Genomic DNA, 17,227 nt, shown 5'->3' on the forward strand with positions numbered 1-17,227 from the left:
TGGTGGTGACCTTGTCCTACCTAATAGTAACTTTATCTTGTGTGGTATTCCTATTTATAATATTCTTAAAGAGACCTCATAGTCGCTGCAATATCTGCACAACATCTTATATAATTAAAGATGTGATAACTCTATGGTGATTTTTAATTGCATTGGTGCTCTGTGGGGTGGAATAATAATAAAAAAAAAAAGTCAAGATGATGTTTCTCGCTCATCATGTTCGACCTTCTGTTCTTGGTTTATATAAAGTTCATGGTTTGTGTGAAAATCTGCACTCTTGTTGTTAATTTTTGCCACTTCATCACTGTCGCCTGCAGCGTCTCCGGGGTAAATGGGGTCAGTTTTTTTGTGGGTGGGGGGGGAGGATAGGAAGGGGGGGGTAGAGCCGGGGCGGGGCAGAGAGGACACTGCCACTGTTAATGAAGCATCGGGTGGATAGTCGATACCGAGGCCGCACCGAGTATCTATCAGATTTTTTTTTTCTTTTTAACTTACATGGCCTGGGAGGGGTTGATACAGCAACCCCCCCCCCACCCTTCCAAAAAAAAAAAAAATCAATCTCTCCATTGGTGGTGCTGTCAGAGCTGTGCACAACAAAACCACAACACCAGACTCCCATCCTGCAGCCTGCAGCTAATCTTTGATCATGGTTTTTTCTGAACATTAGGCATCACACATTTGACTATTACACCACCTTTTACAGCCTCAAACCATACAAGACAGATAAATAATCAGATACTGTCAGTTACAGGATGCTATTAACTCTTTTGAAATCTCATTCATTAGAATAAAAAGTGTGCTATCAGCATTTTTAACCAGTCTGCTGTAAATAGGTTGACCCTTGTTACTTTCAGTAACCTTCAAACCTGTATTTGTTGCTCCGTGCACCGATCTACATCCTGTTTTCAGTTAGTCTGCGTGCCCACCACAGGATATGACTTTGGCACAACCTGCTAACCACAGAATGTGAATTTTTTATTTGTTAAATGTTGTATTTTTGGCAAGCGGATTCGTATCGCGCATTTCAAACACAGGAAATTCAGAGCCAGTTTAAAAAGAAAATGAAGAAGAAAATATAATAGAAATATGCAGTTTTAGTTTTGTATCTGCTGTCGTGGCAGCTAAAAAACCAAACCAGCTGTTGATAAGATAATAAGGAGGACAAAAGGCTGAATATCTGAGGAGAGAAGAGGTCAATAACTCCGCAGTTTGCCCTCAACCCTGTTCACATTTTTGCAATTTACTTGTCAATTACTTGAGTGTGAATATGACCTTTATTTTTTTTTGTGACAGCCAATCACTGGTAACGTCTTTCCACTTCATGCCAGTCCAAGCAACCTTGACTCAAAAACCTGCTGAGCACACGTCCATAAGCAGCAGAAAATTATTTATTCTGATTTAAGTCTACACAAACGTTACCAGTTTAATTTAAGTGTTTATTTGACAGACTTTACTGCTGTTGTTTTATTTTAGAGCTAAAACAGGTTGTTACAAAATTAATCTGCAACCATTTTGATAATAGATTAAGCATTTGTCTCTTTTTTTTTGTTCTCACCTCTCAGATGTGAGGGGGGGTTTGTGCTTATTGTGGTCTTGTGTGAAATGAAACTGAATATCTTGTGGTTTAAAACTGTTGTTTAGACAAAACAAGCATTTTAAAGACTATGGGAAGCTGTGATGGAAATTCTTCACTATTTTCTGACATTTCATAGACCAACTTATAAAGATTAGCCATCAAAGATATTGGTAGATTATAGAAATATAAAGTACTGAGTGATTATAAAATATCTTTGTGGTTTTGGGGCTCTTATATAGTTGATGAAATGGTGAAACTGCCTGGAAAATACTCGTATTTCTGCCACCTGTGCTTGAGGGATAAAAAGCTTTTTTTTTTTTTCCCTTGTCTGGTGCAGCACTATAAATATCTTTTTTGCTCTGCACATCCTGAGTGGATTTGTCACAGTGGGTCAACATGAGTCACCGCTGATACATGTAGATGTTTCACAATAAGAACGATTCAACGTCATCTAAAATAATGTGTCTTTTTTTTTTTTTTTTTTTTTCAGCACACGTCTCACAGCAATGGGCGTCAGGAGATCAGCACGCGCTCGGCCCGCACCGGCGTGCGTCCCCGCAGCTCCGAGGAGCCGCAGCAGCCCCACGTCGGCAACTACCGGCTGCTCAAAACCATCGGGAAGGGCAACTTCGCCAAGGTCAAACTGGCCCGACACATCCTCACCGGCAGAGAGGTGAGGCAGGAAAAGAGAAATGTTTTTTAACGAGAGGAAGTTTAATCAGGTTATATTATTGTTTTGACGCCGTTAGATATTGATGATGTCAATTAGAGAAACACGGTGAACAATATCTGCGTGTTTTTGGAAAAATAGATAAAGTTAGATGTATGTTGAAGAAGAATGAAGCCAAAACATAACTTTCATAACATAAAATAATACATGAAGTACATGTAGCCTAAAGGAAAACCACAATCTTTAACACAATATCTGCTGTTGGAGCCTGAATCTCTCATGAAACGTTGATTATACACCAATATTTGACCACTAGGACTGATTTGGTTCGACCTCCTCTCTCCTTCACAGAGCTGATGAGTTTATCTCTGTGGTTTTGGTGGAGGATGACACACACACTAGGCTGATATTTCTTTTTTTATTAACAGGCTCATACAGGCTCTCAGGGCTGGAAATTGAACGTCAATACTTTGATATTTTACTGGAATGTGTCTGATGCACTGACTATTGAAAACAGAAGTACAAAAAAGCCGGCAGTGAATTTCCAGTCAGCTTCATTGTCTCGCGCTTATTGTTTGATAAAACAGTTCCTGATCTGAATCTAAATTTTGCCTGTTTTTAACTCTTTTACTTTGGCAAAGTTCTTTTATAGCTGCTTATAATTAGAGAACGTTTTGGCTTCTTTTGTTGGATGAAACACAGGATTATATAGAGATTTCAGAGGTAAAATAAGGCTCAAAGGTAGATAAAGTAAGATGTTTTGGTATCCGTGCCAACACTCTGACGTGGTATCAGCACCAGCCCTGCCAGCTCCATATACTGCCAGATATATCGATGTAAACCTCGTTGGCAGTAATGGATGTACGCAGGGAGAGCTGTCGCTGCCGAGCATTTGATTTGTTCATAATTGATGACCAGAAAAAGCTTCTTCATAACACAGTGTACGACATTTAACTCAATCCCTTCCCCGAGTCTGTTGTTTATTATTCGCCAGTTGCTGTATTTTTTTCTAAAGGAGGATGTTGAAACTGTCTCAGATTTGCCATTTAAATCTTTAAATCCAGTTTTCCCATTTTAAAAAAAAAAAAAAACATGCATTTTGTGTCTGCTTCCTTTTCTGTGCTGCTTTCTTTTTTTTTTTTCTTTTTAGTTTCAATGTCATACTCCACTTCCTCTTTTTTTCACTTCTCTTGCCTTTGTGTCCCATTTAGCTCCGTTTCAATGCTGTTTTCTTTTCTCTCCACAGGTGGCAATTAAGATAATAGACAAGACACAGCTGAATCCAAACAGCCTTCAGAAGGTAATTTACCCTCTCTCTCTCTGTCTCTCTCTCTCTCTCCCTCCTGTTATACACTCACGCTGTGGCAGAATTCATTTACTAATTCATGAAGCACAACAGATTGAGTATTAATTGTGTAAATGGGAAGCGGGGCATGCTGGGACGGGAGCATGTGTTCTCCATATAGCTTCCCGGGGTTGAATTAAGGGCTTGTGTTCTTTTAGTTTGATGCTTTTTGCGTCGGAGATGCTGATTCAGCTGTACATCGACGACACCATGATGAGAGTTTGGACTTTAAAGCTTGTTAGAATCGAAACACGAGGCCTCAGAGGAGATCGTATGTGTGTTAGGTTTGATTCTCAGACAATTTAGGGGGGAAAAAAAGAGTGAATTCAGGAAAAGCAGTCGTACATCAGCTCTAAATGTTGTGTGTATGCAGTGTTTATTTGTTGTAAATGTTTTTGCTTGTTTTTTTAAATTAAAAAGTTAACGTAGATGATAGCTGGATATATTAGCCGCATTGAGTCACAACAGTCTCGTAAACGTGACGTGATTAGTTTCAGTTTGTGCTTCAGTTTACAGGTGTGTCGTGTCTCAGGATGGTCAGCTGACTCTAACTAACTATCAGTGTGATTACATGGACTTAATTAAGCAGATTTATCAGGAAAAAACAGGTCACATGGTTAATCGGTTCACATGCACTGTAGTAACCTCGTTACTGTAAAGTGTGTTAAGTGTGGCTTACTGATTTTAATTGTATAGTGACATAAAAAGCTGCTTTGTGGGTTTTTTTGGTGTGTTTTATCTTAAAATAACTCAAAACAATGAGTCGACTATGAAAACAGTTGGCGATCAATTAAAATACTCTGTATTCAGTCTGTCGCCACCGGGTGGCTAACGCTAGCTAGCAGCCGTCTGCAGATACACAGTTTTATATTCAAGGAAACAATTGTATCGCTCACTTGTTAAATGTAGAAGAAATTTTAAGTTCCCAGAATGAATTGAGAAGCGTTTTATGCAACATTAGTATTAATCGATTCTGGACTTGTGGAATCCAGCTCTACTTCTATCTCTTTTAAGACATTGAAGATCCAGATTTGCCCACATGAAGACTTTTCTGCTGGAAACTGTTGCTTTTTATTTTCTCAGTTGTTAGTAATGTTTCTCTGAACATCTGTCGGCCTCCGAGAGGAACTAAATGTTTTTTTGTTTTTTTTTCCTCAGTTCATGCTGTTTGATTGTCAGTGTGACAGTTTTGTTTTCTGTGTTGAATCAACCAAATTAAGTTTTGCTTCAACTTATAATTATGAAGTAAATGTTGATCACACAGCGTTAACGGCTGTAGAATAACGACAAGGAGTTGAAAAGTTTAAGAAGTGGGTTTGCCTTTTTTAAAATGCAAATTCACAGGCTGAGAGTGAAAGCTCCTTTTTGCTGCCAGATGAAAAGCAGTTTCACTTACAGTTTGAAGTCAGTGAGCTAAGAATGAGCTGCCCATAAGCCTGTCTCCTTTTTTTTTTTTATTTTGTGTGTACACTCATTAGCAAGGGAGATGTGTGTGTGTGTGTGTGTGTGTGTGTGTGGTTGTTTTGATCTGCGCTGCTGTACATTTTGTCTCTCGGCCTGGAAGCAGTTTCGGGGAAGTCAGAGCGATATCGACTGGGCTGTTGCAGCTCCGGAGGCTTTTTTTTTTTTTTTTTTGCTCATCAGACAGATAAGAGGGGACGGGGCAGAGCGTGGCGGCGGCGGCTGCCGCTGGTGGTGACGGTGATGATGTCGGGTGTTGATGTTCAGCTGGCCCCCGCTGTTCAGCTCCTCTCTCAGCGGTCGGCAGTGGTTTTCCATCAGTTTTTCCAAAGCTCCATTGATTCTGGCCTTTGTATCTCAGAGGCCCGGGCCCTTTGGCGTTGGCTGTGACACTACGCTGACAGAAAAACACTGAGTCATGACAGCGCTGTTCACGGAAACACAAAGCGTGAGGCTTTTGTCGGCTATCCTTGTTGTTTTTAGGTTACTGCTTTGTCACAGTCAAGGAAAAAAAAAATCTCTTAGATGTTATTTTTCCTGCTGCTTCACAAGGGATTGATATTCCTTCTGATGTTTATTTTAAGGAACTGGAACACTCTTAAAAAAAGAAAACACATTTAAATACTTTAGCACCTTTTTTACATGATTGACACATAAAATGTTCCAATTCATGTCATGTGTTTCTATATATAGGCTCGATCTTTTCTATTTTTGCCAATGAGTTGGAGATTCAGTTGAAGGAAACCCTGACATGGATCAGATCTGCGGCTGATCTTAAGGATATGAAACTCAGCAAGCACTAATCCTGCGGGTTTGATCTTCATTAGGGCCTGTTGGTGTTTAAAACCACTGAAGCGTGTGTGTGGTAGATCTGAGAAATACAAACGATACAAACACGAATTGTGATAGAAAATGTCCTTGATAAGAAAATTAGACAATGATATGTTCTCTTGATAACGTAGTAACATGCGGCTAGACAGAACGGACGGCACGTTTCCTAAGTCGCATCGTGAGACGAGCGACAACAATCACAAAAATGTAAAATGTAAAGAGCTGTTGTGGAAAAACGAGGTAACCAGACAGTCCTGAACGGGGCTAAACAACTTAAATCTACATTAAATGATTTATTTGTCCATTTATTTGTTCTCAGCAGGAACAAGTAGTGATGTACAGACAGGTGACAAATTAAAGGAAAAACCATCATGAAGTGTTGTAATAAGGCCACCATGAGTCTCCATGTTTCTGAAGTTAGAGATTAACATCGTTCTTCCAAATCATGTACCGTCATTTGGTGTTTTGAATGACGACGATTGATTTGATTTGATTTATTTATTGAATGGGACAGTGTGCAGTTTGAAACATTAAAGATGCACTGCACCAGAGTTAGCTTGAAGCTAATTTGCATCTATAGTCCCAGACAAACATACAACAGCACAACAAGCAGTAAAAAGAACACATAATACAAAATACAAAGCTAGACACAGCACATCAAATATGCCCACAATGTCGATTAGAAATGATGATGATGATGATGATATAAAACACATTTGTCATCCAGAAGCTCCAAAGGAGATGCGGTGACTGTTAAGGCCTCAGCATGTGATTCATATCGTTTTCTGACTCATCAAACCAATCAGTGACTCCTCGTGTCCTCAATAGAAGCATCTGAACGACTGTCTCTCAACTCATTTACTCTGTTTATTCCTTTAATTTGTCACCAATCTGTATCATCACCTTTCAGATTGATATGTTGAACTTGTTAACAAACATCCAGCAGTTACGGAGCGACATTATCATTCATTTGGAGTCGTGTTTCTGTACACCTGGTGAATATAAGTCCAATATTCACTCTCTTTTAGCTCTGTTTCTGCTTTCTACCAACTCCTGAGGGAAATATCTGGCTCTTTAGCTGCTAAATGCTCCTCTATGTTCACCAGCTAGGCTACAGCTAACTGTCTCGGTGCTGAGCAGGTAGTGTACAGTGGCTTTTTACAGCTTTTTCTCTGAAAACAGCTGCCTGCTACGGCTGAAAACAGCGCTATGAGAGCGAACCAAAACAGTAAAGTTGCAGCCAGACAGCTAAACAATGAGCTGAAACTCACTATAAAGCTCGGTAAAGCCGAGCAGAGCTGCAGAGCCGCTGATAATTCTCTGTAGGTTCATCACTACGAGCCACACGAGACACGTCCAGGTTCAGATGAGTTTTGAAAGGATAGGATCTGATGTTTATTTTCTCCTCCTCGCTCCCTCCTGCCTCTGAGCCGGCGCCGATGTAACAGCCAACCTGCCTCGGAGCCGGCACTTCTGTGTCCTGACCTCTTATGTAACTGGAAGAATTGGCGAGAGGCTGATAGCGGGGGATATCGTCTCCGAAGCCTAAATGTTTATTTTCAGCCACTGTTCTTAATAGTTTTGGAGGAGCTGAGTCGACATTCACATCTGTCACCGGCTGCTGGCGAACTGCTTCCAGCTCGCGCTCTGCTCTTCCTCGTGTCCCGATTCAGCCTGCAGAGGGTTCTTGTCGTCTTCCAGGTCAAAGGTCAGAGGAGGGAGTGTGACACTTGGAAAGTCTTGATTAAATGTAAACACTGTCCATCAAATGCTTGAAGTCTGGGGCGACCTCCGCTCCCTGTGCTCACATTATCCTTCTGATGAAGCAGTTATTAGAGCCTGGAGGGCCTGGAGGCAGGATTTGTGAGGATCATTCTCTTCTTCATCATGTGAACAAATATTTACAGTCTCTCCGGCTACATTAATTAATAGGACTGAATATTGAACACATGTACTGAAAGCGTTGAATGTTTGGTCTTAGTTTTGTTGACTTATATATTCTGATTTAAATAATTAGCTAATTTCAGACTTTATGTGACGGCTTTAAGGCTGCTGCTGACAGTTATTTTTATTATCACTCTCATTCCCTTCAATCAATAGTTTTTTTTTTTTTGAAGAAGTGCAACAATTAGTCGACTGACAGGGAATTAAATGCAAACTGTTTTGATGATCGATTAATTGTTCAACTCGAAGTTGAAGAAAATTTCTGATTCCAGCTTCTTAAATGTGAATATTTTCTGTTTTTTTTTAGTCTTCTATGACAGTAAAGTGAATATATTCAGGTTGTGGACTGTTCGTCGGGACAAAACAAGATATTTGAGGTTGCATCTTGATCTGTCATTTTATAACATTTTATAGACCAAATGACAACTCAGTTAATCAATAATGAAAATAATCGTTAGTTGCAGCCGCACTAAATGTGTCTATAAAACATCAGAAAACAGTTTAAAATGTCTGTCAGAGTTCAAGGTGACGTCTTCAAACAGCTTTTTGTGTCCAACTGTCAATGTAGATAAAATCCAAACATCTCTAATTTACAAGAATAACTTACAGAAAAGCAACAAATCTTCACATTTTACACATCGTCGTTTAGCATTTTTGCTTGATAAATGATTAACCGATCACACAATATCAATCAATCGACTAATCCTTTCAGCTCTTAGACGTCTTTGTGTGAAGAACTCACAAAAACTCTGCATTGGTGGAATTTGGCTTTTTTGTAAATTTAAAGAAAAGACTTTTAATGAAAAACTTGTATTAAAAAACGTATTTCTTTGGAATCAGCACTAAAGTTCAGGTGTCAGACAGTTTCAGACAATATCCAGTCATATTAATTAATCTACTAAACCAGTGTTTGCCAACCTGATCAGATGATTACAGGAGTACTACAAAAAAACAAACATTTTTTTCTTTTTGGATTTAACTCAAATTGTTGCTTTTGTGTGGTGAGATACTGTAATTTGAGTTTTGCAGGCCTCTTAACATGACTCAAATGCAACAGTCTGAGAAACAATGAAGGAAAATCACTTTTTAATCAAACTGCTGACCAGTTAGAGACACACAGTATGACCTGTGATGTTAGGAACCTCTGTACTAAATTGATCCGGCAAGAGAAAACCCAAACACTCTTAACTCAAAGTTTATAATTCTCTTTTAAAGTCTGCAGCAGTTTGATCTGCAGCTCATGATTCAAAAAAAAAAAAAAAAAGGCTGCAACAAAAACAACATTTTCTCTGAAGTGTCCTAAAGTGGGTGTGATGGGAGCAATAAATCTGAACCAGAGCGTTTACTCCCTCAAGTAGATTTATTTGGCCGAATGAGAACAATAACATCCGAGCTTTAGAGGATGTTAAATAGCTGCACTGAGAAGCAGCTTCTCTCTCTCTCTCTCTCTCTCTCTCTCGGGAGGCCGAGCTTAACAAAATGTGGTAAAGAGCAAATTTCTTTTTAACAGAAATGAACACTGGAGATCAATTAAAGCAAAAAAAAAAAGCACACAGACAGGAGCTGTTAAACAGATTTATTGTGACGCACCTCGATTTTTTTGTAACCTGGTGGGATCAAAGTTTACTAAAAAAAAACAACCCTGTGACTGATCTAACCGTGGGAAGTTGTTTACGAGCTGCAGATCACTTGTCACTGAGGTTGTGTTAACCTAAACAGGAAAAACGCTCGGTGAGATTTTTGCACCAAGATTTGTAAAAAAAAAAAATAAACCAACAGTCAGGTGTGATCGCACCCTCAAACCGTGTGTCATTTCAACCCGAAGGTGCTTCGTATCGATCACGAGACTTGATTATGTAACCGAGGACGACAGCTGTGCATCATCTCGCTGGTATGAGCGGATCACCAGCAGGTTTAACCTTAATGGTTGTATCATGCGGTGAATCATCAGTCTCTCGTGTTTTTCCACTAATTCTGTTTACTGCATAACATACCTGACAAAGTATTCCCATATACTTGCTGGTTTGTTGTTTTTTTTTTCCTCCAACACATCCAGGTGTCAGAAGGCCCATATCTGTTATATAGGACAGTACAGACTGTGCCCAAAAAAATATACAAAGTCACAGAGTTGAGGAAAAAAAAACTTGTTTCTGACTAAGAGAATAACTGGACTGGATCTATTTCACTGTTTCTTTAGATTAACCATCAATATAAAGTTAGTTAATTGACTGAAAATTATTATTTTTAATAATCAAATAATAAATTAAGTAGTTTTTCTCAACCAAAATGGCCAAATATTCAGCTTATATTCATTTTGCAGCTTCTCAAATGTGAGAATTTGAAGCTTTTCTGTGTCATACATGATAATAAACTGAATATTTTTGGATTTTGAGACATTTTGAGACATTTGAAGACATTTGAAGACGTCACCTTGAGCCTTAAGGAATTATAACATTTCATAGACATAACAATTGTGAAAATGATCTACACACTTATCAATAATAAAAGCAAGCATCAGCTGCCCTAAAATTATTTCCCCTTTTCCTGAGCAGCAGTGAAGATGTTTTCGCTGTGACGCGGAGAAGCAGCTCAGATTTATTCCTCTGTACTTTTTGCGAGAGCTCAGGAGAGTATTTTCAGTATAATAACGGGCAGAGCGGGATCACAGGCGGAGTAATGACAAGTGAGGAGACCTCAGGCTCTTCTTCTCCTCCTCCTCCTCCTCCTCCTCCTCCTCGTAGCAGCAGACAGACTCAGTTTGTTAACATGGCTTCCAAAACTCCCGTCCTGACTGCAGCTCATAATTAACCCTTCAGCTGTCTCACAGCCAGGAACGAAACAAGATTTATTATCTGTAACTCCCACAGCCGGCGTTCCCTGCTGGATCTGAGTGTTTGAATTACTATTTTGAAATAATGTGTTATGATTTGAAGTGATAGTTATTATCTTTACAACAGTTTTTTTTGTTTTTTAAGCTGATTTCTGCATAACTGAAGGATGCAGAAAGATGGAATCTGCTTTGGTAACAATGAGAATATGTCAATTTATACATAGAGAACATGTACAAAGAGATGAGGATTAAACACAAACACAGACATAATTATGAGGATCAAAGGAAAATGGATAAAAATGGAGACTAGAATAAATAAAATGTAGATAAAAACACAGTAGAGTACAAATATTTAGAGTGTGAACAGTCATGTCTTCATGATGATTACTAAAAGTCTTTAAGTTAAACATCTTATTAATATAAAAGATGCAATTAGAGTTGCAACTACTGATTTTTATAGTTAATTGTTTAGTTTATATATTGTTCTCAATCATTCGGCTCATCAACTGGTCGATGACTTAATAACAAACTAACATATACGTTGTAATTACAGATAGACCGTAGGATTAGCATGCTAGGCTAACAGTCCATCAGCTGTGTGACTTTATAATCCTTGCCGTGACGTCTTACAGAGCACACAAATACCTTAACCCTTCTGTTGTCCTCTCGGGTCAAAACTGATCCGGGTCAAAACTGACCCGGGAGGACAACAGGTTCTGTCATCAAAACAACTGAAATGGTTTTAACAGTATCTCGACTAAACTTTTACACATACCAGTCTGATCTCAACTATAGTTAAAATAATTGATAATTTCTTAGTCAGCACATAATGACACCTCCTGGGTCAAAATTGACCCGAGGACAACAGGAGGGTTAAACACACCTGTCACCTGCCCCAACACGGTGCTGTTAAACCAGAGACACTGCAGCTACACCCCTAACCCTTATTTCTATACACGGCACGGCACGGCTATGCTAACGATGCTAGCCATGCTAACTAGCTGCTAGCCACCGTGCAGGTTGGTAAAATAGATCCGTCACGTCTCTTTGTATCTGTGGGGTCGATGCTCCTGTCAGTGAGACGCTTCGATTGGTAAATGTGTGTTTTTTTTTAAAACTTATTTCGGGGCTGTGCTCACTCTCAGCCCCACAAGGTACCGTAATTTGGCAACGATTGATCTAACATGAAGTAACAAGTTCAGTACCCAACCTTAGTATGCAAATTAATCCGTAGACAGACATGTGTAACCAGCCAAAAATTTGCTTGGTGGTTAACTGATTAACGGTTAACTGTCGACGTCCCTGATCACACACACAAATTTGCCTCAGGGGACTTTACAGCAAACAACATCCTTTATCCTCAGACTTGTGATTCAAATAGGAAAAAAACTCCCCAAAAAAACTGTTGACAGGAAATAAAACAAGATTAAATGGAAGATCAGCACAGTGGACTCACACAAGGGCGGGCCTAGATGAGAGAGCACAGGGGTCGGTGTGAAACACGAGAGACGGTGAACGACATGTATCACATTTTTACAGCATTGTGTAAGTGTGTGTGTGTGTGTGTGTGTTTGAGCAGCTCGGCGTGCAGCACCAAACTGAATGTGAAAACATCACCCGCTGTTTGTCACCATCTGTTTGCCTCTCAGGCAGACTCCAGCAGTGGAGGGTTCAGGACAGAAGGCTTTCACAGGGCGTCCCGGTGGATCCGCCGGTTTGAGGCGCCGTGGGTTCGAATCTGTCAGCGAGCCTTTTGTCTCGTCGCTTGTCGTTCCTTTCACTCCCCGCTGAGAGAATAGATACAAGCTTACAGATAAACGAGAAAAAAAAAACACAAGTTAACAATGATTTATTACTTTTACGAGATATTTCAGCCATTTGTCGAAGTTAAAGCTAAAAAACACACTTACAGTGCTGCTGAAATAACTTGGCAGTTCAGTGAAAACTGACAGTTTTAATAATTGATTCATCTTTTTATCCAGAAAAAAAATGTCAAACAGTTGGTGGTTATAGCTTTAAAAATGTATAACTTGTTTCATATCATTATTAATTCAATAGTGTAGAATTTGTGACTGTTTTTCAAACAAAATTGACATTTTTAAGATATTTTATGCTCTGATAATTTAGGAGGAACCTGACATCATGTTTGCTTACTTAGTCACAAAAGTAATAAATAATTTGAAAAGAACAGTTGTGTATCAGAGCGATAAATGAGAGATTGTCTCAACAATATGTTTCAGATACACAATTTTTCAAAATAAATGTTATGAAAACAACATCTTGAACCAGTGCTGCTGAAATGATCATCTATAAAATGAAAACATTACAACAGTTTTAATATTTGGTAAATGGTTTAAGCAAATAAAATGTTGAGCATTTGGTGTTTACAGCTTAATTATTTGAGTATTTGCTTGATTTTCTTTGTTTATCATTATTAATTGAACAGCAGGGATTTTATTTTGACATTGAAACAAAATAAGCAATTTTAGGATGTACGTCTGTCATTATTTGTGGCATTTTATAGACTAAATATTTTACTCAGTGGATTAAATAATCAATACATTATCTGATATTATTCAGAAAGACCACTTGATTATCATGAAGTTTAAACACTGTAGCGATACATTTCCTGCCGTATGTGTTTATGCGTTGGTGGAAGATATCTGTGTGTTTTCTGGCCTGTGATTTGCTCCTCGCTGAGCTAACTAGCACTCAGCGGCTACTCCCGCCTCATGAAAGATTGATGCCTTTTTATATTTTTTATGGAAAGGAAGCGAGCGCGGTGTAGTTAACAGCGGATCAATAATAAATAGCACTTGCTTCTCCTTTATGACTCGTACAGAACGGAAGGCTAAAAAGCATTTTTTGGCCGTTACAAATCTGCTTGTCTGGTCACTCTGAATGCTGATGGGGAAGCGAGCGTGTGCCGACAGAGTGTCTTATTATTAGTGGGGGGGGTGGAGATGTGATGCTGCATGTTTAACTTGATTCAGATCCCTTTTCCGACCCCACAGCGGGTAGTCTGCCGTCTCGTACGAGCATCTCTCAGGCTGGTTTAAACCGGCGCTGTGCTGCCGGGAATCCTGTCGTCGTGATTTGGTGCCGGTCGGTGACAAAATGAATCACATTTCCTTGACAAATGTGTTGACGTTGGCGAGCACAAGGACCAGTGTTTGGATTTCTGAACTCATGATCTCCTGTTATGAGCCGTCTAAGAATAGGAGTGAGCTAAGAATAAGAACAGCAGTGTTGAAGCAGCTGACGTATTTCCTCCTCATCAGGAATCACATCAGGACACAAAAACTTCAGACACAAGACAGAAACTGAAAATAATGAATCTGAAAATGTGTTTTCTAATGAAATATTGCTGCGTGACTTAATTAACTGGTGTCAGAGGTGTTACAAAGAAGAATATTACTAAAGACAGAATGTAGTATAATTACTGAACCCTGCAGCTTGATTTGTAAACACTTTCTCTTTATTTTCAGCTCTTCAGAGAAGTAAGAATAATGAAGATCTTGAATCATCCCAATATAGGTGAGTGGATCTTACACATGCACACTGTATATTAGCACACATTCAGTTAAGTGGAATAATTCAACATTGTGGGAAATGTGCTTATCTGCTTTCTTCTCCAGAGTTAAATATGAAGATCAATATCATATCTGCATGTTAAGTACGGAGCTGCAGGCGGTCGGCTAAACTTAGCTTAGCATAAAGACTAGAAACAGGAGGAAAGTTCAGAACTAATTAACACAGTGTATCTTGTTATATTAATCTGTTCCCAAACAAAGATGCAAAAATGAAAATGTGTGGTTTTAGAGAGAATTTACATGCTGCAACATTACTCATTCCTTCTTTTTGTCACTGTAAGGTTGCCAGGAACAACACGAAACTACCCCTGAAACCACTAATTTTCTTTTCACATGTCAAATGAGATGCAGTTTATTTACTAGTGAGCTTTAGTGGTGGATTTGTAAGTGGATTTTTTTCTAACTTTGTACTATCCAGGCTAGGTGTTTCCCCTTGCTTTCAGTGTTTATGTTAAGCTAAGCTAACCACATCCTGACTCTTACTCTCTACTTAACGCACAGACTTGTAAATGGTATCGATCTTCTTGTCTCTTAAAGCAAATATGTGTATTTCCCAAAATATTGATGATCCAAATCTATTCTGAATTCCTGCACATGTAAATTCAGATATTTCCAAAACTGTATATATATTTTTTTTATATTCTGCTACCAATGAAGACTCAGTTATTTACGTTTTATGACCTTTGACCTTTCTGTTCCTGAACAGTCACATGAACCACCAGCATGTTGCTCTGTTCTATCTGCAGTTGCCTGTTTTATGTTACACATAGTTTTAGTGAAGCTTTTTAGTGCATTTTCTTATACAAACACCACAGAAGACATTCTTACAGAAAGTTACATTCTTTCGTATAAAAAAAAAAAAAAAAATCCTGTCAAAGCTGGAAATTTGAAGGTTTTTGTAAATATGCAAGCCATGCAGAATATTAGGAGGTCACACATTAAAGCCAATGCCAAAAAAAACATCCTTGACATTTAAGTCAAAGGCGTACAAATTGAAATAATGATACGCTAACATGATATAAACTTTGACTCCTGTCCTCTCTGGGCAGCTGTAGGTGATTGATTGAGTCCAAAACTGGAGGGCACTTCTTTCCGCTTTGTTTGGTGTTAGAAGATCAAGCGGTTTTGATCAATAAACAAGAGAGAGCACACACTGCCGGGAGCAGTCAAAACTTTGGCTTCAAACAGCCGGCTGCGAGAGGAAATACCAGCTAACACCAAACCACTGCACCAGCAAGAAGAAGCCAATAACACACAAACCTCTGCTGTTGAGGGCTCGAACGTGGACTGGAAAGAAGAAGGAAAAAAAAAAAAAAAAGATGAGAAATGGCACCGTGATTTAGATCTGGCAGTCGGGAAGCCGACATGGTGTTTGCAAGGTCCAACATGATCCTAAATGTCAGACCAAAGCTCCAAAAGAGTTTTCTTTGTGTGTGTGTGTGTGTGTGTGTGTGTGTGTGTGTCATCGGATACACACACCATGTGCACATCAGACAAGCCTGCCGTGATTCCCCACTAATTACTTTTAATTTCCTTTCCCTGCGCTCCATGATTTCCTCTGCAGAAATGTGATTATAATTACCGGGGGTGATAGTAAGCGCTTACCAGCCCATACACTCTTTATCTCTCTCTCTCCCTCTCTCTCTCTCTCTCTCTTTGTCTTACATCCCACCTTGTCTATATTTAGCAGCTCACCGCCGCTCATCACTCACTCCTTTTATATCAGCGAGCTCAACATACTGTGGTAAAAGAACCAACTTTTTCGACCTGTACAGTAAATATCGAGCAGCGTCACGACGTGGCACAAACAGAAACATGTGACTGTTCTTCCGCCACCTTCCCCTCCTTCCACTCACTGTCTCTGGGTGTCTGTTAGGAAACATTTTCGGTGTTCGTGTCCATGAATTCATTACTGTCTCTGTGTGTCTGTGTGTGTGTGTGGATCTCCTCCGTCTGAAGTTATAATTGAATTTATAATTTCCTGTCCGTGTCTTCTCCTTCTCCTCTTCAGTCAAGCTCTTTGAAGTGATTGAGACGGAGAGGACACTTTACCTGGTGATGGAGTACGCCAGCGGAGGTGAGACACGAGAAGTTTAAACTGTTGAAAACATGTCAAACCTGTCTGACGGAGATGTACGGTCTCATTTGTAGTTTGAAATGTATTTTTGTACTTAAATAGAAACACCTTTTTAACATTATTTCCTACCGTCCTCACACCAAAGTGATTATGAGTCATGAGGCGGACAAATAAGAAAAAAAACAACATAAAATCCGCATCCCAAAGCTGCTGCACCGAAGGCCAGATATATTTTGTAGACATCTGCGTACGGTGTGCTGCTCCCAGGGTCCCAAGTATAATTTATTAACAGCAAATGTGATAAATGTGTGTGTTAATAATTTATACACCTTGGGAGCGGCATGTAGTCTGCGCTCTCTACTTCTACAGGAAAGGGGAAAAAAAAACATGTAGACGAGTACAAATCTGAGAAAATATGCGTGATATTTTCCTCAAAGAGATGAGTCATAATGTTGATGAATATTGTACAAGAAAATGTCTTTAACTTTGAAAGGAATTGCATGAAATCACACATCTGTACAATGTATACGATGAGTGTTCGAATGAAGCTGCTCTCAATAGGATGATGCGCTTCCTCCACTCAGGGAAACGGGATCAGTTTAGTTCCTCTTCCTCCTCCGCAGCCCCGCACACCTGGTTGTGACTAAATATCCCGAATCTCCGCTTTAGTGACGAGTCTGCAGAGGCAGGCGAGGCCCCACGTTTGTCCTCACAATTAGTACTGATAAGTGGCTTTGTGCGACAGTAGATAAGGAAGATTGGGAGTTATGCTCAATGGAAGGAGGAAGAAAAACATTTCCCGGAATAGCTTTCAAAGGTGGACTAATGTAGAAAGAGTTGAGAGAACCGGTAAACAAATAAATTACACGTGTACGTCAATTAGACGAAGGTGATATGGGA

The 17,227-nt window shown here is 39.4% G+C and overlaps 1 protein-coding gene across 18 annotated transcripts in view; it reads left to right on the top strand.

The window, feature by feature from the left end:
- Positions 1 to 17,227, top strand: part of mark3a (MAP/microtubule affinity-regulating kinase 3a) — a 61,850-nt gene that overhangs the window by 5,366 nt on the left and 39,257 nt on the right. For all 18 annotated transcript variants that reach the window (XR_010931805.1, XM_067613899.1, XM_067613900.1 and 15 more), the window contains 4 exons: positions 2,067 to 2,249; positions 3,493 to 3,546; positions 14,146 to 14,194; positions 16,262 to 16,327. Coding sequence is in view for 17 of the 18 variants with exons in the window: in XM_067613899.1 (XP_067470000.1) it covers positions 2,067 to 2,249; positions 3,493 to 3,546; positions 14,146 to 14,194; positions 16,262 to 16,327 (352 nt within the window). In the remaining variant the exon portion in view is untranslated. The remainder of the gene's footprint in view (positions 1 to 2,066; positions 2,250 to 3,492; positions 3,547 to 14,145; positions 14,195 to 16,261; positions 16,328 to 17,227) is intronic.

This window comes from Thunnus thynnus, chromosome 16 (genome assembly GCF_963924715.1).
Source record: "Thunnus thynnus chromosome 16, fThuThy2.1, whole genome shotgun sequence".
Lineage (NCBI taxonomy): Eukaryota > Metazoa > Chordata > Actinopteri > Scombriformes > Scombridae > Thunnus > Thunnus thynnus.